Here is a 22873-nt window from a genome sequence, read left to right on the forward strand (position 1 = left end):
TGCAGAGGTATCGCCAGCGTAAATGTTCAAGTGAGCAGGATTACAGCAGAAAAATATTGCAGCGTGAGATTGAAAGACTGTGATGTCATTATTTCAGAAATCTGATGATGTTTGGATAGACACATTTTTTTTTGTATAGATTTATGAAAAAAAATATCAAGTTAGGACATACGAAGTTTCGGCGATACGTGACTCAACACAGTTGAGATCTCATCAGAAGGCAGAACACATGCTTCCTGTTAACTCTGTATTTTCCTTCATGTTCCAGCAAATTCCTTCAAATGTTCGGGGATTATTATGTTTCCCTACGATAAGAAGAACCCCGTTGATTTGGATGTGGTTTTCATGTGCCTTTCTCTCCGTTTTACTGGCGCCTGCACTTAAATGACAACAAGCTCATAAAAACTGCCGAGTGATTCCGTTCATCCTTCACATCATTTTGCCATCTCGCCACTCGCTCTCAAAGCGTCGCTTTGCTTTCATCGGGCCGCCGACGCCAACATGTGGAGATAATTCTGACGTCTCCGAGTGGGGGGGGGGGGGTGATGGGGAGGGGGCTTCCTCTTCTCTACACAGCTTTGAGCTGTCACACTTTTCAAAGCAAAGAAAACACATTCATCTCTGCAAAAGTGTGTTTTTTCTTCTTCCCCCCCTCCAATTCTAAACATCTGAGCTGACAGATGAGCGCCGCAGGGGATGAGAACGAGTGATGTCATCACAAAGCAATTAGTCAAAACACAAGAGCGCCCATCTTGGGATCAATACATGATCTATGATCAGTCAACATGTAGATTGATCGCAGGTGTTAGTGTGTGTATTGATGAGACTTTGTTGTGTTGTTGTCTAATGACGCAGCAGTTTAATTATTTACCGAGACAAAAAAAAAAGAAGAACATTCAGGATGAATTAATGATACCGACAGGCCACTTTATTAGCTACAATGTCAATCAAAAGCCTAAACACTATGAGGGAAACCTGACCTACATTAACAAACTAAATTCTAATATTCCTTCCATGAAATTGTTTTAATTTACCCCGAACAGTGTATTCTCTTTCATTTTCTTTAATTTCATAGTCTTTCTCTCAGCCGCACTAATTCCAGTTTGGGTATATGGATGTTTGATTTTTTTTTTCCGTCCAATCAGATAACAGCATCAATGTGTTGCCATGTCAATCATATCTGTCCAGGGCCTCACAATTATGCGAGCCAGTAAATTTTTGTGTGTGTGTATGTCTGGGTTGGGGGGGGGGGGGTTAATCACAGGGCCATTTTATCGTGTCTTTTTTTTTCGTATCGATAACTGTGAATGATGTGATAGTGCAAGTGGTATTAAGAGGTGGTTTAAATCAGGTCAATCCCCACTGAAGGCCCAAGTAATGTACACCGACGTTGCATATCCCATTGTTGTTATTGTTGTTATTACGTTAAGAACGAAAAAAAAACATAACGAGGAGATACTAAGTAACTCATTTGCCAGCTCATGCCCTCACCACGAGCCAACAAACAACACACCGCAGTAACGAATCTGTCTTTCTCTCTCCCGAAACGGACTCTTGGTGCCTGTCAATCAAGTCTCCCTCCTGCTCCCCGATTGGTCCATCTCCGCGTGGGGTGGGCGACGCCCACCGAGCCACATCGAGCCTGTTGGGTTGCCTTTCCCGGTGTCCTTTCTCACCCCCTGTTCACTCTCATCCAGTCTGCGTCAGGCGATGCACAAAGTCGCTTGTCCTTAACTATACACGTTTCACATTCTTATATTTATGTTCATTTAAAAAAAAACGCTTTTCTTAAACTCAAAGAGACTCATCATGTTGAACAGATTTAGCTTCATGGAGCAGAGGATGGATTTTTCGTTCTACAGATTTCGGAGTTAAATAAAGGAAGTTTGACTGAATAGTCATTTTTGAAGGGTTAAAATTGGATAATAGAAGGACTACTTTGTTGTTGTTTTTTTAATGGAAACATGGCCCACAAACAAGTATCCCTGCACTTTCTCCTCCTCTTCTTCCTCTTTGTCCACCTGCTCCCCGCTTCCGCTCGTCGGTCTCACTACTCCGGAAGAATCGTGGAGAACTCCCCGGCCGGGACGCCCGTGGACGGCGTGGCCGTGCCGGTATTTGCCGGTGTCTGCCCCGGTCGTGGGGCCACGTTGAAGGGGAGCTACGCGTCCGACTTCCGTCTCCGTCTCCTCCACGGACGCCGGCGCCACCTGGTTCTGGTGTCATCCAAACGTTTGGACCGGGAGTTCATCGCCATGTACGAGCTTACCGTGGAGCGGTGTGCGGGGGTTCCGGTGTTGATCCAGGTGGAGGTTACGGACGTCAACGACAACGCGCCCCGCTTCACAGCCGGTAATAGAACCCTGGAGGCGGACGAGTTCACCCCGCTCGGCACCGAGTTGGCTCGGTTCGACGCAAAGGACGGAGACGCGGATGTAAATGGACGCGTTACAGTTTACGCACAACCCGAGTCCAACTTGCTCCGCGTGGACCCGGAGAGCGGACAGGTGACGCTGGTGGGCTCCCTCCGCGGGCTGAGCCGAGTCACAACCCGGCTTTATGTCAAAGACGGCGGGGAAGAGCCGCTGGTCGGCGGGCCGGTCGTCCTGGAAGTCCTGGTGCGCCGGTCGGGCAGGACCCAGCCTGCCAAGCGGAAGTCGCGCGCCCTGGCTGAGGAGGTGACCTACGCCGTGAGCGTACCGGATCAAGCCGGCATCGGGGATCTGGTGTTCACGGTTCCCGACCGGAGGTTCGAGCAGCGATGGTTCGAGGTGAGCTCCGACGCCGATTCGCCGGTGCAGATTGAGAGGGACTCCGGAAGAGTGTTCCTAGCGCGCAGCCTGCCGGAGCCTGCGGAAGTGATGGTCAAGATCCACAAACACAGAGGTACGAACGACACATGATTTGATCAGCGTAACGACTCATCTCAAGTGAATGTTTCTCATTGATTCATTGATTGGGGAAGGATTTGTTGAGCTGACTTTTGGACTGCATATTATTTGATCTGGTGGTCCTTTTGGAATGACTGTTCTCGAGATTTGTAGTAGTTGATTAATATCCCCCACACCATCTGAATGATTTTTTTTGGGGTAAAATTCGTCTGTGTGTGTGTGCGTGTGCGTGCGTGCACGCGCGTGTGCGTCTGCACGCGCAAAGATAATGCTCACTTTTGACTGACACAATCAAAGCTATTAATTTGGCAAATGTTTATTGTTACTGGTGAGCAGTAACACCGCGTAGCCTAAATGTACTTTGTTCTTGTACTTGAGTAGATTTTTCACATAGTCTACTGAAAAATCCATACTTTGCTTGTGTATGATTGAAAACAGAAATCTGTACTTTCTACACTTACTTTGTCAAATAGACTTTTGAGTTTTTATTTATTTATTTATTTATTTTAAACGTGCGTGTGTGTGTGTGTGTGTGTAGCTATAGTTTGAAGTGAAGTACATCATGAGACTCGTTTGGTATTTTGTCCTTACTCCTGTGTTGTGCAAGCATGTTTGTCTGTGTGAGCATCTCGGCACACTTCACACACAGTTGCTGCAGAAGCACAAACACACAATGGACGATGGAGACAGTTCTCATCAAGTGTGTGATTTTGTTTGTTCAAAGCACTTTGTTTGTTTTTGTGCTTGTTTGTCTCGCTAAGTTGTTTGCATTCCACCTCGACCAATCAGCTGCGAAATTTTACTCTCGTGCTAACGAAGATGTGGCTAGTGTTGTGGATTTGTAAACATGCACTGATTGGTGTTTCAACTTGACGCAGAGGTGCGTTTACTCGAAGAAATGAACGGTAACACTTAAATGCATCACAGTGTACCGTAACAATCAGTAAGGCAGAAAAAAGTAATCGACATCTTGTTCTTTGACTGATTTGTACATGTACACAAGCCTTCCTGCTGTCCTGAATAGCGTGCCACCAAGATGACTGTTGTTGCTTTTTCAGCTACAGCATTCTAGTGTTTTTGACGATCCGTTTCTTAATATACATTGTGGTCCAGATTTCTCCGGAGATTGCCAAACAAAAGCATTTTTGTTGCTAAGTGCCTTGCTATGGGTCTAACTCTGAACTTGTGTAGGTTGCATTTAAAAAAAAAAAATTAACGATAGTATGCTTGAAATAGTTTTAGCCCAAAGTATTACCCAGAAGATGGTCGGTCAAGTTTACTTCACACCTGACTTTTAAGCATGGCTTTGTGAAACTTTTTTTGTGGATCAGACATGTCAACCGAATTTCACGTTGCTGTATGCAACTGGCTTCAGGGCCTGAGTTTTTAAATTGGAGTCCCTGGAAATTGACCCTAAAATGGACTTGGCTTGGCTTTTTGAAATTTCTTTTATGGGTCTGCTCATGACAATTCATGTTGTTAAGTTAAACAGGTTAAGTGAAACAAGTTTCTAAATATTTGAATTACTTGCGAAAATTGAAGAAAGTGACCCCAAAATGGCCGCTTCAAATTGAATGATATCCATCCATTTTCCGAACCGCTTGATCCTCACTAGGGTCGCGGGGGTGCTGGAGCCTATCCCAGCTGTCTTCGGGCAGTAGGCGGGGGACACCCTGAATCGGTTGCCAGCCAATCGCAGGGCACACAGAGACGAACAACCATCCACACTCACATTCACACCTAGGGGCAATTTAGAGCGTTCAATCAGCCTGCCATGCATGTTTTTGGAATGTGGGAGGAAACCGGAGAACCCGGAGAGAACCCACGCAGGCAAATTGAATGATAGATTTTTCTATTTCGTTTCAAGGATGAATTCTTGAAAATTTTTGAGTTGATTCATGATAATGATGCACACCAAATTTCATGTTGCCATGTGCTAAATTTGGTAGCACGAAAGACTCTTTTTTTACAAATGGCCAAAATAACCTTGGTGTCTTCAATCGTAAATTCTTGAGACTTTTGGTGGGCCTACATATGAGAGAAACGACTACCAAATTTCATGTCACAGGCTTAAGGGCTCAAATGGGGGCTGTTCTGAGCCTTTTATTTTTTTGTTGGGATTCATACCTACGACCAATACCAAATCAACATTTTCTCCACAATAAACATCCATCCATTTTCCGAACCGCTTGATCCTCACTAGGGTCGCGGGGGGTGCTGGAGCCTATCCCAGCCGTCTTCGGGCAGTAGGCGGGGGACACCCTGAATCAGTTGCCAGCCAATCGCAGGGCACACAGAGACGAACAACCATCCACGCCCACACTCACACCTAGGGACAATTCAGAGCGTCCAATCAACCTGCCATGCATGTTTTTGGAATGTGGGAGGAAACCGGAGCACCCGGAGAAAACCCACGCAGGCCCGGGGAGAACATGCAAACTCCACACAGGGAGGCCGTAGCTGGAATCGAACCCGGTACCTCTGCACTGTGAAGCCGACGTGCTAACCACTGGACTACCGGGCCGCCCCCACAATAAACAAGCCTGCAAAATCTGGTGAATTTGTGTGTGTGGAAAAGCCCATAGAAATTTCAAGAGTGCATTCACACCGCTTACCCGGGCCAATTTTATTTATGTATTTATTTGATTGACATCATATTCATGTCAAGGTTGATGTGGTCTTCATCCAAACTACGAAGTTGAGAAGAGTGAACTCTTTTCAAAACAAAGTAGCGGCATGCTGAGGATGACAACGTCCTGTTTGACAAGATGAAACGACATCCAGATGTTGGTCTGACCGCCGCCCACCCCCATCACCTCACAGTCCTCCTGCACTGCCACCAGCAAAGTAAATGTTTAAGCAGGATTCTTAACTGGCCCCATCTGGGCGGCGGCTGAGCATCCAGGTCACGTTTGTTCAATCAGTGCCGCGTGGCTGTTGTTTATTTGCGCTAATTAGTCGTGTTTGCTCACCTGGACATCCCCCCCCCGCCCCCCTCAAGGCCACGCTTCTGAAAGGGGGGCGTGGGGGGGGGGGGATTGAGCGCGTCACCCAGACCCTCGGGCCCCTCCGACAGGAAACTTTGTTTTTGTTACGGCGGACGGGCCGCGCCGTTTTTGTGATTTGTGGGACACGCTGCTGAATGTCGTGTAAACTCCAACTCTGATTGAGGCGCTCTGCTTTTTGTCACCGGTCAAACCAAGGCGGTCGTGTCGCCACATCAGGGCTGATTGGTCCCCACGGTCCCTGGAATTGACGAGAGGCAAAAGTTTGATCCATGGTTGAAGTTAAGCTAAGCTAACATAGGGGAAGCAGAAAATAAAATCCATGCATCCATCCATTTTCCGATCCGCTTTATCCTCACAGCGGCCGTGGGGGGGTGCTGGAGCCTATCCCAGCTGTCTTTGGGCAGAAGGCGGGGGACACTCTGAACCGGTTGCCAGCCAATCACAGGGCACACATAGACAAACAACCATTTGCGCTCACAACAACACTTAGGGGCAATTTAGAGTCTTCCGTTAACCTGCCCTGCATATTTATGGAACGTGGGAGGAAACCATAGTACCCGGAGAAAACCCACGCAGGCCCAGGGAGAACATGCAAATTTCACAAAGTAAGGCCACGACCCCTGCACTGTGAGGTCAACGCGCTAACCACTGGGCCACCGGGCCGCCCAGAAGATAAAGTAATTTGAATGAAGCAAAGTTTGTAGCAGTACATCTGTTTAACCCTTTCAGGGACAGCGGTTATTACAGTGGACGGCTTATCGTCTTATCTTGTTACAGGGTGCATAAAAGGGTTAACTAAGACATTAAAACCTTGAAAAGTCAACTTTTTGACCGTCTAGGCTAGGCTACTGATGGTACCCGCGCATCGACACATCGTAGCATGTGTTGAGTCAAAAAACGCAAAGCCTCCGTGTCAGTGCGCATATCGCATGGGGCGCAGGTGTCAAACTCAAGGCCTCGGGGCCAGATCTGGCCCGCCACATCATTTTATGTGGCCCACGAAAGCAAATCACGTGTGTCAACTTGCTAAAATCTGTACTGAAATATCAAATTGTCATGTGTAATAAATAAGGTTGAGATTTTACATACATTTTGTGACCCTGTTTACACTCACTTGAACAATAATTGAACAAACTATTATAAGTGACTTGACTGATTTCCAAACTAATAATCTATTCATTTGTTGTGTACAAGTAATAATTTTGTGGTTTCACTGTCATAACGGCCCTCCGAGGGAAGACGCAACTCCAAATTGGCCCGCGACTAAAATGAGTTTGACACCCCTGGCTTGGAGAAAAAGTCACGTGACCGATACGGCCGCAATATCGCTCGGTCGCTACCTGTTATTGAGGCACCCAAACTTTATTAGGAAGCACATCTGTCAGCAGGCACATTTTTAGAAGCTCAATTCTTTCCTTCAAGATGTGTGAGAGGGATCTCATTAGAAAGTCAGCTCACAGGGGACATTTGAATCATTTTTCAATCAGCGTAAGGTATTGGAAAAGTAAACAGTGACAGGCTATGATAAAATAACAGACATGTTAACTAGGGATTAGTGTTTAATCCCTGTTTGAAAGTAACATATTATATACGTACACCAAGGTTGGGTAGGTTAAGCCTTCCCCCCACACTCCGAGTTGTCAGTTGGACACCCGCACCAAACAGGGAGCACCACCTTTTTACGTAATTATCAGACTGCAAGATGCGGTGTCACAGTGTGAAATCTTTCTCAGTTGTGGCAATATCCTGGTTTCTCCGCATGGCAGAAAGCATTTTATGCTGCTCATCAATGCCAAGAAGCCCCCAGCGATGCACTTTGAGACTGAAAGAGAATCACGATTTGTTTTTCCTCTTCTGTCGGGTGAAAAGCAAAAGGGAAGAGTTGATCACAGAGACAAACAGTCATTGAATCCCTTAAAGTTGTCTTTGCGGCGCGAGAGAAACAATTATTTCAGCCGAATAAAGATCAGTGCGGCGCCGAGACAAAAGGATTTGTAATGAGCCGAAAATGCGGCCGGAATTTTTCAAACGGAGCACAGAGAAAGGATGACTTTGATTATTTCACACAACAATACTCTGAACACAGCAGTGAGAAACATTTTTAATAGCAGGAATACAGAGCTCAAACACGCCTCCTTTCATGCAAACATGCCGCGGTATTTCAGCATCGGAGTTTCTCTCTCCTCGTCTCAGCATTTGTACATCCAACTGTGCATTTCACACAGAACCCAGTTGAGACAGAATACGTTATTTTCTCGTATCCACACAGGTCTTGAATGAGGTCAGGAATGAGAGGTCAGGAATGAGAATGACACTCCCATCGGCCACAGTAATCGCGTCCGACTCTTCCCTCATTAACCCGTAAACTAATATTTATAGTTGCAGTCGCACACTGTGGGTACACAAACGCACAGACACACACGGCGTCTGGTTGTGTCGCTGCTTTGTGTGTGTGTGTGTGTGTGTGTGTGTGTGTGTGTGTGTGTGTGTGTGTGTGTGTGAGTGTGTTAGCCCTGAGGTGACACACAAGGTTTGTCACTCCGGTTTATTCCATTGTCTTTATTTGTGGATTTAGCCAAAGGCGGGAAGCAACCTGCCACCACTGTGAGGCTGTGTGTGTGGGTGTGTGTGTGTGTGTGGGTGTGTGTGTCCTCGCAACAGCAAGCACCAACGGATTGTGTCATGTGTCCTGGAGGCAGCTGAGCTTCACACAGAGTGCATTTGTGTGTCTGTCATTGTCACAAGCATTGATCACACCACTCTCGATATGCACGTTTTTGCGCTGGTGTGCGTGTGCAAAAAATTGCCGCGGGCTAAATTATGGTGGCCACATGCTGACGCTCCCCGAGATGACCTTTTAAAGGAGAACAGTGTGGCCACACACACACACACGCACACACACAAATATGCATCGCGTTTAGCGTGAATGCTAGGTAATGCTATGCTAGCATCGGGTTGTGTCTGGGACAGCTTTGCATCCGAGGTGAGTAGTAAATCATGTTGCCACAGTTACCGTGAAAGAGTAACCTAGTTACTTTACTGATTGCTTAACTTTAAAAGGTACTTAGTTGAGTTACTGATTACTTGATTTTAAAAGTAACTAAGTTAGATTGGAAGTTACTTTCTTAGGTCAAGTCAACAGATGACAACAACCTCACGAAATCTGGTTTTGCTAATACTTAATCGGAAGTACTGTACAGTACCATTGGAAAAATAGTTTAAAAAAAATAATTAATTCGCACTGATGTCTGTAATGCATTTGATGGCCTCTAGGGGGTGTTATCTCAACTCAGAGTAGTTTTGAGTGTGTCCAGGGCGCTCTTTTTTTCTTTCGCTTTGGACTTAGTGGAATGTCCTAATAGCTTATTGACAGCCAATCGGCCGCAGCCTGGGGCGAGGCCAACTAGGACAAGGTCGTCCAATCAGTATTAGCACGTGTCCCATGTACTCAAAAGCCCAAACAGTAACCATGGAAAAAACAGTCAGATTCCTAGAATTTTCTATCCGTCAACAGACCTTCAAAAGCATATGAAATGCTTTTCTGATATTTGTTCTGTTTCTTTTTATGTGGAAAATGTTTTTAAATTTAACTGATGTGAAAGAAAAAAATCATAATAAATACTGTAATACATTAAAAATATTCTTAATTAAATTTAATTGGAAAAACATGGTGAAGAGACAAATTGTTAATGACATAAAATATACATTTCAGATGTGCAGGTGTAAAACATTTTCATAAAGACAAATACAAAACAGACATTTCAGATGAGTAAATAAAGGCATAAACAAAATAAAAAGTAAGAAATATTGTCACTAAAATTAAAAAATATTTAAATAAATCTTACATTTATCTATAGAGAATAATACTTAATACAATAGACAGGAATTCCTAATTTTTACTTATTGTGTTAAAATATAATATTTGAATAAATTTTTTCCATATAAGTGGAATAGATATAAATGCTATACATGTGACATAATTGAATTGAATTGAATTGAATACAACTTTATTGTCAAATGTTACACATACAGTACATTTGACAATAACGTTGTATCCAATCCAAAATCCAAATGTGCTGTACATATACCTGTATATATACGTATAAAACATTGACCTTGGTGGATTAGGAGTGTCAACAGTTGTTTGTGCGCTCTGCGATTGTCTGGCGACTAATTCAGGGTGTACCCCGCCTGCTGCCCGAACACAGCTGCAATAGGCTCCAGCAGGTCCGCGACCCTCATGAGGATAAGCGGCACACACACACACACACACACACACACACATACGTACACAACTGCCCCTCCCTGTGTAGAAGAATCCCCTCAACAATTAACACAATTCTGAGCCCAGCTGTGACGTGTGTTCGCATGTTCGATGTTGCACATGTGTTGTGTGTGTGGTTGGCCTGTTGGGCAAACACACATACACACACACACACACACACACATACACGAGCAGTGCATGTGTGTTGACGTGTGCTGGCTAATTGTCTCCATGTTGCTCCTCTCCTCCAGCTTCATGACGCATACTTGACTTCTCCCTTTCCCAGCTTGATTTAGCTTCATGGTTGGATGGAAAGAAGTGACTATGTTTGAGTGAGTGGAGGAGCTTCGTTTTGACAAAATTAGTGCTTTGTTGAGCTCCTTTGACATCTCGGTGCCAAGGGACGAGGTTGAAGTTAGTTCAGGGGGTCCAATTAGACAAAGGTAGTGCTTTGTAGCTGTGGCATCTTTATCCCAAATAACGTCTGTTGAGAAGCTTTATTGAGACAAAAGTAGTGCTCAATGGCTATACTTTGGTGTCTTGGTGCCAAAGAACTTGACTGAAGTGAGTTTTGTAACACCAGTTGGACAAAAGTAGTGCTTTACTGTCATCTTGTGGCATCTTGGTGACGAATAAGAATGTTGACGTGTGTTGAGGAGCTTCAGTGAGACAAGTACTGCGGTGCTTTGCCGTCATCCTTTCTTGGTGCCAGTGAACTGCGAAGAAGCGAGTTGAGACACAGAAGTTGTGCTTTTCCACTATCTTGTGACATCTTGATGCTGGTGAACTATGTTGAAGTGAGCAGAGGACCCTTATCTAGAAAAAAAAATCTTTGCTGCCATCCTTTCTGTGGTCAGGCAGCATGTTGAAGTGAGTTGAGGAGCTTCCTTTGGACACACAGAGTGCTTTGGCGCTCCTCTGTGAGATTTTTTTTTCCCCCCGTCAGTATTCTTTTAAAAAGTTTGACGAGCAGACTTGCACAAAGTCATCTTAAAAGGCAGCGTGGCCAATGTTGTTAGAAAGCTTGACGTCTCCCCAGCCTGTCCGTCAATCTCCGGCGTGATACCCTGTGCTCTATCTGGCCCCCTCCAAGTGGTCTCCCCTTCTTGGGGAGTCCCTCTGCAGGGTAAGAGGACCAGGGGATAAGCTTTTCTTCCTTTGCCCTGCAGCTTATCTGCTCCCAGTGCGTCTCCAGGGGGCTATCAGTCCCCCAAGGCAAACCAGTGTTCCGGGAGCAAAGAACTTTTTTTAATATATGCACTTCGACAAAGTTGACCGAGAAACCTCAGCGATGTGCAAAGCTATTCGATTGTAAATGTATGTTGAATTTTAAATAAAAATAAAAAGTACTTTTTCATTGGCAATGTTATTATTTCTTGAAGTGTACATTTTAAAATTTTGATCTAGATTGATATAGATGACCTTTTCTGATTGAACCCAAATCAAAATCTTTTTTTTTTTTATTCTGAAGTTTACATTTCACATTTAAAATCCTCTTTTCTTATAAATGTCTAGCCTCGAGTATATCGAATGCGCAGAACTTTAACTAGTAGACTCTAGTCTAGATTATTTATGCACTGGAAAGGTGTCGCTCGCAGTTTTGCTTTCTGGGATGTGTGTGTCATTGCTAGGGTACGAGGTGACTTCAGGTCTGTTTGTAGTCAATTAAAGCACAAAGTAGAAAGTACAAGCAGGACTGCTGTAATAATTACTTCAATCATGGCTGACTCCCATCTAACACACACACACACACACATACACACACATACACATAGACGTGTGCGCATACACAGAGCCAGCTGTCAGCGGTCCCTGGAAACCTGACCCACATGCTTCCTTCACCACATGGACACATTCTGGCACACCCATGGACACACCGGCCACAAAGTACACAAACACTTTGCTTTCATGCTTTCATGTCAGCTTCTTTGATACGATGCTAGTTGACCGTCAATCACATTGTGTTGCCGTGGTGACACCTTGCGCCACATGTCCAACTTCACAATTCAAATCAAGACTCAATTTAGCAATGTGAACAATTGCTGCCTCGCGCGATAGAAATTAACACCACCAGTGAAAATAAGTCCAAAAAAATGTTTGTTTTGAAAGGAGATGCGTTGAATCTTGGGAGTGTTTGCCCAATAAAAAACAAATTTGGTTATGACACATGCGCACATTTCAGTGAATATAAAGGTCTAAACTTTTGAGAGTCGCATAGATAGCTCTTCAGGGGGAGGGGGGGGGGGCAAAATACACACACACACACACACAAATGACACACACACACACACACAGATGAGCCCGAGGGTGCGAGCGGTGGTCGTCTTGTCAGAGCTGATTTGAAGCTCCAGCGTCGCAAACACAAACCTGCTTCATGTTGGATTACCAGCTCCACGATGAAGAGGTGTGCGTATATGTGTGTAGCTGTATATAGTCATTTGTGTGTGTGTGTGGAGAGGGTTCCGTGCTAAGAGGTCCGATCTCAGCAGGCGTTAACACCTTCTTGAGCCTCTTGTGCGATTTTGTGTGTGTGTGTGTGTGTGTGTGTGTGTGTGTGTGTGCGCGCGCGCGCCCACGTGCGCGTGTCACCTATGAAAGCACGACGTTGTCTTGTCACGCGTGAGTGAATCTTTACGTGCGAATGGCGATTGCAAATGTCACAAAGTTGCCTTTTTAAAGTGTAAAAGTTACAGCAATCGTTTTCCAGAAAAAAAAAAGTTGTGACATTACCGGACAAAAATGGCGTTTTCCAGAAAAAAAGTATACATTTTATGACAGTCTAAATTTTTTTTTTTGCTCCCCAGAAATAGTTGAAATATTGTTTTGGATTATTGTCAAGAAAATGTTTGAATTGACTCCGCCTCTCAAATTAAAATGGGCTCTGTATGTCCTCCTTTCACGTGCAAATTTTTCATCTTTTCTCTCTCTCTCTTTCACTCTCTCGTCTTTTTCTGAAACAAGCATTGGTTGCGACCAGCATACTTCCCTTTGCTCAATGAGACGTGACGAGCCACCTTTGTGTTAGTGGTTGTGTGTTTGTTGTGTTTATGGGGTCATCGCCTTCCAGCTGCGTTGATGACAGACCCTCAGCTGACACCCAATCACCTCTTTGGATGCAGTCACTTAACTCATTCACTCCCAAAGACGTTTTTAAACGTCTTTTCAGACTTGGTCTAGAATTAGCTGGTACTGAATTAGTTAATGAGCGCAAGATTTGGCACACCTCCTCGCCTCCTCGCTGCCCATCTTCAAAACCCTCCTCAAAACTCACTTGTATTCTTTGGCATTCGACTCAGAATGACTTAGATTTGTTCTTGGTTTTACTGTTTGGTGCTTTCTACCGCCTTTATTACCGATTTGTCTTACTGTTTATTGTGCATGTTAAATTGCTCCATGTACAGCACTTTGTATGCAGCGATGGCTGTTTGAAAGTGCTCTATAAATACTGTTGGCTTGACTTGACTTGACACCTGCAAACTGCACTGCTTCATACTGGCACGTGTTTCTTATTGTTTGTTGCCACGGTGACGTACTTCCCATCAATTCTAATTGAAAAGAGACGTTTTTCTGGCTCTCAAGCTTCTGCTCTTTCATTTTAGGAGATTTTAGACATACTGCAGGAATGGGCTGAATTGAAGAATGAATTCTGCGGAGGTATAAATATGACCGCCTGTTTGTCCATGTGCCCTGTGATCAGCTGGTGAACAGTCCAGGGTGTACCCCACATCTCTCGCCCAAAGTCAGCTGGGATAGGCTCCAACTCACCCAGAGTGATGATAAGTGATAGGGAAAATGGTATCGGTGGATGGATGGCGTGCAGATGTCCAAGGAGGCCCCGCGTCGGGAAATGCCGCCGAGGGGTGTGGAGAGGTTAAGGGTTGATGACAGACGATGGCGGGTGATGGATGGCGGTGGCGCGGCGAGATGACAGGGGCGACGTGGGCACGCTGGGGCAGGTTATCGACGAAACGGGAGAAGAGGAATGATGGCGGAGGGGAGGAAGGTGCGCCTAAACCTGAGATAAACTCAATAGATGCTTGTTAAGGGGCCCACTGCTACATCACAAATATTTTAAAGATGTAGCTTTTTAAGAGGATTTATGTACCTTTTAGTACAGTACAAATTTGTGCAGTATAAATAACAGCCAGAAACGGAGGCATAGAAGACCCCCAACTAAGCTCCTGTAGTAGTCATTGTTCCCACAGAGCAGAGAGAAAATCTGCCCGTGAGTATTGTATTCCCTGTTTGTATGTGTTGCTGCGCCGTTTGTGTTCGAGTAGCAGTGGATTGAAAGTTTGGTCCGATTTTTCTGCTCATTCCCTTGTGGCATTTTGTATTATATGTTCGCATTGAGGAAGGATAAATCTGGTAGTCACATGTAGATCAATTTATCCCCCCTGGTACTTTATGTCACTGCTGACAACTTTGCTCGGGGGCATCATTTTGAAATCATTGTACAGCCTTTGGGTTTGAATTGGCCATCGAAATTTTAGCTCGAGTAGCACACACACACACACAGGGAGTCTTTCGCCTTGCGAGGTGAGAAATCTCAAACTTGGTCGATATTCATCTCAAGGCCTCGTGGCCAAGAAAACTCACTGGAATGGCTCAGAAGAGAGCTCGGGTATGTGACACGCTTTCGAGTAGAACTTATTTGTCATGACAGTAACATCGCCGCTAATTTCCGTTAGCCTCTGGTAGGCATTTCACATGATAGGTTATCATGAAGCTAGCATACAATGTTCAATTCTGTTGTTCTATGTGTCAGTAAATGTTAACCAGGAGTGAGAGCTTCAAGCAAACTGAGGGGGAGAGAGTGAGAAGAGGGGTTAAAATTATTAGTCAGTTTAAATGTGTTGATAAAGGTGCTAGAGAGTTCAATTTTGCCAAGGTTTAGTTTTGCCCACGCTCTTTGATGTGGAATGAGCACTGCGTCCAAATCTAATCATCATTTTGAGGATTCTCTTCAAAAACACAGTGGAATACACAACACAATTCTCAAATCTCAAAATCCTAACAAAACCGACTTCATTACCTGAGATAAATTAATGTACAAATCCGCTAACTTAATGCTCATATAAAACATGCTAATGGAGGTTAGCATTGATGTTACGGTAAATTACAGCTGCTCAAATCAAAATGAAATTGATTAGCTACTGCTCCGGTTTGTTAAGTAACGTTACAGCCCGAAATGAATTGATGTTAGCCATGTTGGTTCGCTGGCTTGCTAGTTAACAGCCTTGATAACGAGCCTATTGTACGTATTTTAACGATTGTACACGTGCTGACTTGTAGCTGGTTGCAAAATTCATTTCACGACAGCGTTACAGTAGTAGATATACATTACCTTGAATTTATTTATTTTTTTTAAAACCTGCAATATAGCCAGGGCGCTAACAACAAAACAACGATATCGCGGGTGTTCACTGTACTTCTGCTTTCTTCGGCTCGCATAAATGCAGTGAGCGTCATCTAAAAGCCCCAATTTTGCAGCTCTTACGCTTTCTTTTTTCAAACGCACCCCGAAAACATACGAGATCTGCTGCTCTGCGCTGTTTAAAATTCCGTCTAATTAGCAAATATTGTTAATGAGCAAGCAGTCCAACAGCTGGAGGCGGCACTTGCGTGTCCTTGGACGCCCCTCGTAGCCTTTGACCACTCGCAGTCACGAGCGGCGGACTTCAAACCGGTTCTGATCTGACGCCCAGTGTGAACATCCTCTTCCTTCATCTCCAACTTTCTTTTCATCCTTCTTTCTTCCCTCATCCTCAGGTCAAACACACGCACGCACGTACGCACACACACACACACACACACACACACACACACACACACACACACAGAGTTGCACACATTTCCAAACATGCGCACTTGACTTAGCATGGTGCTTTTTTTTTTCAATCCCAAAACAAGCTTGATGGAGTAAAGCTGAACATACAGCCTGCAGACACCCCAGCAGCACCTCCTCCACTTCCTCCTCTTCAGCTCCTTATCTTGCTTTAAAGGATACCCCAAAAAAAAAAATACCCCCACAATTTAAGAGTTCCAAGGTGTCTTATTGAAATTTCTCTGATAATGTTTGACTCAAAATTCACAAAGGATAAACAAGTGACGTATACTTTACTTGTTTGCAAGTATGTCAATTGCATGTCAATTGTGCGGGCGTACCGAATGTAGTGGCCTGACTCCCCGTCGTCATCCTCATTGCTTACTTTTCCTTCCTCTCTTCTCGCCGCCTCCTTCTTCTTTCATAGCCCATCCATTGATTCTCCACCGCTCGTGGTGTTCAGGTGAGTCGATGTAAACTTGCGAGATTCAAACGTAGAACCGCAAACCGCCAGAGGTGCTGCTCATTCCATTTTCACCATGCCACCCTACTCCACCTCCAGCTTGTCCCTTCTATCTGCACCTCATTGTATCCCTTCATTTTGACTTCTTCATCCTTTTCCCTACAAACAGTCTGCTTCACATTACACCGCTGCTGCTAAACACACACACACACACACACACACACACACACACACACACACACACACACACATAAGCTCAGGGTCAAAGTTCACCATTGAAAGGTGGCTTTGATCAAAAACATGTTCCTCTTCTTCCTTATTCTATCACTACTTCCTCGGGCGATATCCTCCGATCTGTAAGGGCCAAATGCAGGGTTGGTTGAGGCTACAGTGTGTGTGTATACATGTGTGTATGTTTGTGTGCATGTGCGCGTGATTCTGTGTGTGTGTGTGCCAGCTGGCGTTGTGTTCAGAGCTGGTGGAATGTGTACCGCAGGGCTTCAGCGCCTGCGACTGGGACCGATAAGGCAACCGGACGTATACACACACACACACACAAACACACACACACAGAAGATGTTGCCAAAGATGCTTTCAAGTGAACGCATAACACACTCACACACAGGCGGAAAAAGTGTTTGCTCAAGTAGTTCAAGTAGCAGATGAAGTTGCTCAAACAAGTCATGTTGGAAGAAATAAAAGGAGTAAATTGGCAGCGCCCTGCACTAGTTCTTAACTTTTAATGCACCTCACAGTGGAGAGGTCCCGGGTTCGAATCTCTGCTTCTTATGCATTTTTCTAGATACTCGAATCTTCCTCACAAATTTTCCAAAAACATGCATACTACTGTCGCTTCATTAATTAAATACTGAATTGTACATAAGTGTGAATGTGAATACTTCCCTATATGCATGAATCTTTGCATGAATTTCAAATGGTGACAAGCTATAACAATGCTCACTTTATGGAATGTCACGCTATTATGAAAAGTCACATTTCTTTGAAATACGATAAAATTGTCAGGAAAAAAATTTGAAAATGTCCTTCGGGGAGCTCTCGTTTTAATTGAATGAGGTTTTTATTGGGGTCATCATGATGTTGAATATGTGTGTGCGTTCGCAACAGTCTCCGCTAACACCCAATTTGTCTCCATAAAGCTCAAAAGATAAGAAGTGGAGCAGACTGTGAGTAAGGAACAAAATGCAGATTTGGCAGCTAATCAGAACAGGAAGCATCACCGCTCCACAATGCCGCTAACGACTTCCTGCTCAGCTAATTGGGAAATAAAAGTATGGCGTGGAGTGGAGCTACTTCTCCCATCTCTCCTTGTTCACATCTTCTCGCCCGCATCCACTTATTTGGCCTGGTTCCTTTACTCCCGCTTCCTCCTCGATTGCCCGCTAACACGATTAGCGCAGCGTCAAAGCAAAGCAGTGGACTTAATAAGCATTGATAGCGACAGCGTGCCTCATTAAAGTCCAGGCCACAAGTCTAGCCACCGTTTGGCTTTTTTTTCCACCCTGACTTACTAATCGCTTTAGCTCGTATTCAAACACATTGAAACTACTGTAAACCACAAATCGAGTAACTCTGCTTCAACCTTAGCTTCTCAAGTTAGCTTCTAAAGTTGCATCTCATGATAAAGCTAAGGAAAGTCACTGTTCGCTTTCAATGTGAGCTCAAATGTCAACTTCAAAAATTAGCTTCACCATCAGCTCCAAACATTTTGAAGTTAGAAATGTAATTGCCCCTAAAGATAGATTTGATGTTAGCTTCAAATGATAGCCTACAATATTGGCTTTAGGAGTTAGCTTCCAATGTTACAGTGAAGGAAAACCGTGTCTTATCTTTCAACGTTAACTCCAATGTTAGCGTTCAACATTACCTCTAATGCTAGCATCTGATATTAGCTTTAACGTTAGCTTCTTGAGTTAACTTCCAACATTACCGCTGACGTCGGAGCTAAGCAAGAGCGACGTTAGCTTCGGATCTTAGCTTCAACAATAATTTCACATGATTTCCCGCTTCTGGTTGGTTAAATAATTAATGCCATGTTTTTGGATTACAGGCCAAAAACCCACAACAGCTGCTGTTCACTTGAACAACAATAATCCTGCTCACTAGAGCACAGGCGGCGTTTTGTTTATTTGTATTACACACACATACACACACACACACACACACACACACAAAGAAAAACACACAGCAGCGGCATCCATCTGCTATGGGATGGTGTCAGATCCCCTAAAAAACTAACACCGACACCACTGGAATCCACTATGTGGCTTGGCATACCACAGGGCTCTGGTCGGGGCCACCCTCCCCACTCCTCTGCTGCATGCCGGATTAGCACACCAGGCATCTGGTCAGATTTAGCGGTCCGCAGAGAGGTGAGGAGCTTTAGCTGGCTTGCTCTGAGCTAACACACCAGCCAATAAACAAATGGGATGATTTGTCTTGGTGCTCAAAAACAACACCAAAAACAGTTATAATATGACATTAAATTTGTACAGAACTGCCACGTGTTATGAGTGTAATAGTACAGTTGTAATGCTTAGTACTTTGGTTTTAATTTAAGGTGACGGTTGGGTTCACTTTGAGTTCAAAAAGGAAATCAAATGTGCAGAAGACTAACGAAAATCCATGGAGAATCGAAAATATTGTTTTTAACTGCCCAAATTCTTTAAATAACAGATTTTCATTCAATATGCCTTCCTTCATATCTACAGTAGAAATGGGGGTGGGAAAAGTGGGAAAAAAGAGAAGAAAACAAAGCCCTCAAAATAAATATAAAAAAAAGAAAAAGAAAAACAATTCCTGATTATGCGACTCTGAAGGTAATCGGGTTTGGCTGTAAAATAATCAGCTTTCGATCATCATGAATTCACCTATGTGCATATTTGTTGGAGGTAACCTTTGAGTTGTCCCCATTGCGGGACAAATAAAGGGATATCTTATCTCTTAAGTGCACACAATGGTGTCCAACAACGAGGCGCTCTAAAGCAACCACGCCAGTACAGAGCTTTGGTCCGCGCGCTGGCTGTCAAGTCAAGTCTGAGGTTTTTTTTTTCACCTCCTTGCTCAGTTGCCTGTCTGTCTGACAAGCACACTCTCACGGCCAACAGAAAAGCACTCTTGAGCGGCCTCGCAAGACTGAGCCCCGGTCCACTTTCCCTACATGACGTGCACGCGCTCACAGCCAACAACAGGGCGCTCTAAAGTGAACATGGCAGCAGATCTTCAGAAAGATTTATTTTCAGGGTGTTGGCCTAGCTAGCTAGCTAGCTAATTGCATGTTTCACTTCCACTGGATTACTGCTGACACAAACGAAAGCACTCATGTTTTTATTTACCAGGGGGTATTGCCACTCATGAGCTTCATCATCGCACTTTATTAGATCTTTAAGCACATCCCATCGAGGACCACTTCTCACCAGGGTTATTAGCTCAAACGCCATTTAAAAGTACACCAGTGCTGCAGAGGAAGTGAACCTATGCGCCTTCAAAAAAATAATAATAATAATTCAACACGGCATTCTGATGAATATTGCGATTGTGGAATATGAGTCAAGCAGGAAAATCCACCTGTTTTTAGGGGCGGCCATTTTGTCACTTTCTATCGGCTGAAAATGACCTCACAGTTGCTCAGGGCTCAGGTACCAACCAATCGGCGCTCCCGTGTTTTCTGAAACTGGGCGGTGATTGGTCGTTACCTGAGCCCTGAGCAACTGTGATGTCATTTTCAGCCGACAGCAAGTGGCAAAATGGGTGTCCCCTAAGAAGAACAAAAAAAAAAAAAAAACAAGTGGATTTTACTGCTTAACTAATATTCCACATACATAACGCTAATCAGAATGCCGAATTTAGACGAGCGGGGCTGCATAGAATATATTCTTGTCAAGAAAATTTGGGGGTTGAGTTCTCCTTTAAATGTCCACGCAAACAATCAAAGTTGTCAAACTTGTTTGAATGCTAAGTTGGGGTCCCTGCTGCACGGTCCAATTATGCCCCCCCCCGGCGTGGGGTAAAGAGCCCCACAAAAGGCTCCATTGAGCGGCCGCGACAAGCTGAAGGGGCGCCACCCCGCCTGATCTGAGCGGCCGCTTGCGGATCCTCAGAGGCGCCTTTTGTGTTTGTTCGCACCTTTGATTGACAGCAATCATGGGAGGGTTCATGCGGGAGGTCAACAGGCTTGCGTGTTTGCGTGACAACATTTGTTTAAATCACTTTTCACTGACCATAATAGTTGATATTATTCATCAAGTAATAACTTTTCATGGCTTTTTTGTGTCAAATTGTCTTACACACTTTTCAACATAAAAAGATTGATTAATTTGTCAAATTATTCCTCTTTCTAACTTAAAATGGAAATGTATGTCTCAGCATCTCCAATATTGACATTTCATCACATTTTGAAAAACTAAAAATTAAAACTTTAATTCACAACTAATTGAAATGGGGATGTAATTGCGTCTTCATTTCTCAAATAATGACCTTTCTAATCTCTTTTCTACATGACTCGAAACATTTCATGTTTCACTCGTTTTTTTTTTAAACATTTGCGAAACTTTGTTTTATAATACCGCAAGAGCAAGCCTCATTATCTCCTAAAAAGCCCAATTTTCTTCTTAGACGTGCTTCGATGGTGTTCTTAATCTTCCATCTTCCATGAGGATGCTAATTAAGATTCTCGTTTTGTTGCCTTTTGTGTTTTCCACCGTCCGTGTTTTCACACAAACAGTCCTGCCCTTTAACCTCGTCTGCCAATCAGATGCGTGGGGGGCGGGACCTTGTAGGTGGGAAACGACATTGGGGGCACAATGGGTGATGGGCGCGAGGGCGCTCTGGGGTCCCGCGGGTGACGGCACGCAGCAGGCCGCACTGATTCTGAGTCGTGTCTGTGTGTGTGTGTGTGTGTGTGTGTGTGTATGCGTGTGAGGCATTATTGACATGACAGAGGGCATAAACTCTGTGTTTGTCATGCCCTTCTTGTCCTCAATACGCCTCATTGTCTCTTAAGCATGAACACACACACACACACACACACACACACGGTAGCAGCTTCATGGCTGGCTGCTTCATGTCATTGAACTGATGCATTTCTCATCTTTTTCGTGCCCCTCAGACATTTTGTAACGTATTCTGACTAATTATGATGAGTTGGATGGATGACGTGTTTAACCGTTTGTGGTCCCCGGTTGTGTTACGCGCTCATTCAAGTGCATGAAACTATGCAATGGCGTTATGGAAATACGGTGAAGTTAAGCAGATGCGTTCTGTCTGAAGGTGTTCGGTTAAGCTCAAGCCCTATCGGAGTTTGGTGCCTTATGGCGATGATATGTTTTTTCCCACATTTCCAATTTTGCATCTTCCATCTGTCTGGTTGACATGGTTCAAATTTGGTCGCTATTGGACAAAATCGCAAGGACGGATTTGTCTTTGAAGGACAACTTGAAATGGAGAAATGACACAAAATGGAGGGTTTGAAGCCAAATGGCTGACTTCCTGTTTCTTTTCAAGCATGGCTTTAATAATGCCAAAAGTAGTACTCGTGGCACCCAGTTGTCAACTAGTGCACAATTTTGCCTCACAAATGACATGTTGCTGCCCTACTAGTGTGCCAAGATTGCCCTGCGGGTGTGTAGAAATGTCATGTAATCCTTGAAGGCACTAGTGGTAAGTACTAGTAAGTTGTTCTACTAGTGCAATCGTTCTTCACTTTTTACACTAAGGAGCACCTAAAAAAATACTGAGAGCGCCAAGTACCACCATTAGGATCAGCGATAAAATATAGTAGCGTAGTAGGTGTAAGTGTTCATGAAAATAATATTGTTGCAAGTCGCTGGAGGAAAACTGCAGTAAAATTGAACGTTCAGAGAGCCAATTGAGCATTTATTCCATATCCTACATCTTAATGTTTATGCACTAGTATGCTTTTTTTTTGTCCTTTTTTGGAAGAAAATTAATCGCATCAGCGAAACAAATGAGGTGCACTAGTAGAACGACTGTCACATTTCTGCACATTTATCGGACAACTTTGGCATACAAATAACCAACTACATGTTACTAGTGAGGCAAAACTACTCGTGAGCATTTTCCCAGAAGGCGACTCATGTGTGACGTATGCCTACTTGCTGGGCTCAGTAGTATGTTTCTAATGCGGGAGAGTATTTTTTTTATTTACTGACTTACTGTAATTGGGTACTAGTGGGGGCGGCCCGGTGGTTCAGTGGTTAGCGTGTAGATTTCACAGTGCAGAAGTTCGATTCCAGCTCCGGCCTTCCTGTGTGCAGTTTGAATGTTCTCCCCAGGCCTGCGTGGGTTTTCTCCGGGTATTGCAGTTTCCTCCTACGTTCCAAAAACATGCATGGCTGGCTGATTGAACTCTCTAAATTGGATGGATGGATGGATGGATTGTAT

At 44.2% G+C, this 22873-nt stretch overlaps 1 protein-coding gene across 1 annotated transcript in view; it reads left to right on the forward strand.

The window, feature by feature from the left end:
• The first annotated feature begins 1687 nt into the window (after nt 1-1687).
• The window catches only part of LOC147203940 (neural-cadherin), an 84125-nt gene continuing 62939 nt past the window's right edge, over nt 1688-22873 (forward strand). Inside the window, exon 1 of the mRNA XM_086113318.1 lies at nt 1688-2886. Within this exon, the coding sequence (XP_085969444.1) occupies nt 1965-2886 (922 nt within the window). The 5' untranslated portion in view covers nt 1688-1964. The remainder of the gene's footprint in view (nt 2887-22873) is intronic.

This window comes from Hippocampus guttulatus, chromosome 6 (assembly GCF_054856545.1).
Source record: "Hippocampus guttulatus isolate MCC_2025c chromosome 6, RoL_Hgut_1.0, whole genome shotgun sequence".
Taxonomy (NCBI): domain Eukaryota; kingdom Metazoa; phylum Chordata; class Actinopteri; order Syngnathiformes; family Syngnathidae; genus Hippocampus; species Hippocampus guttulatus.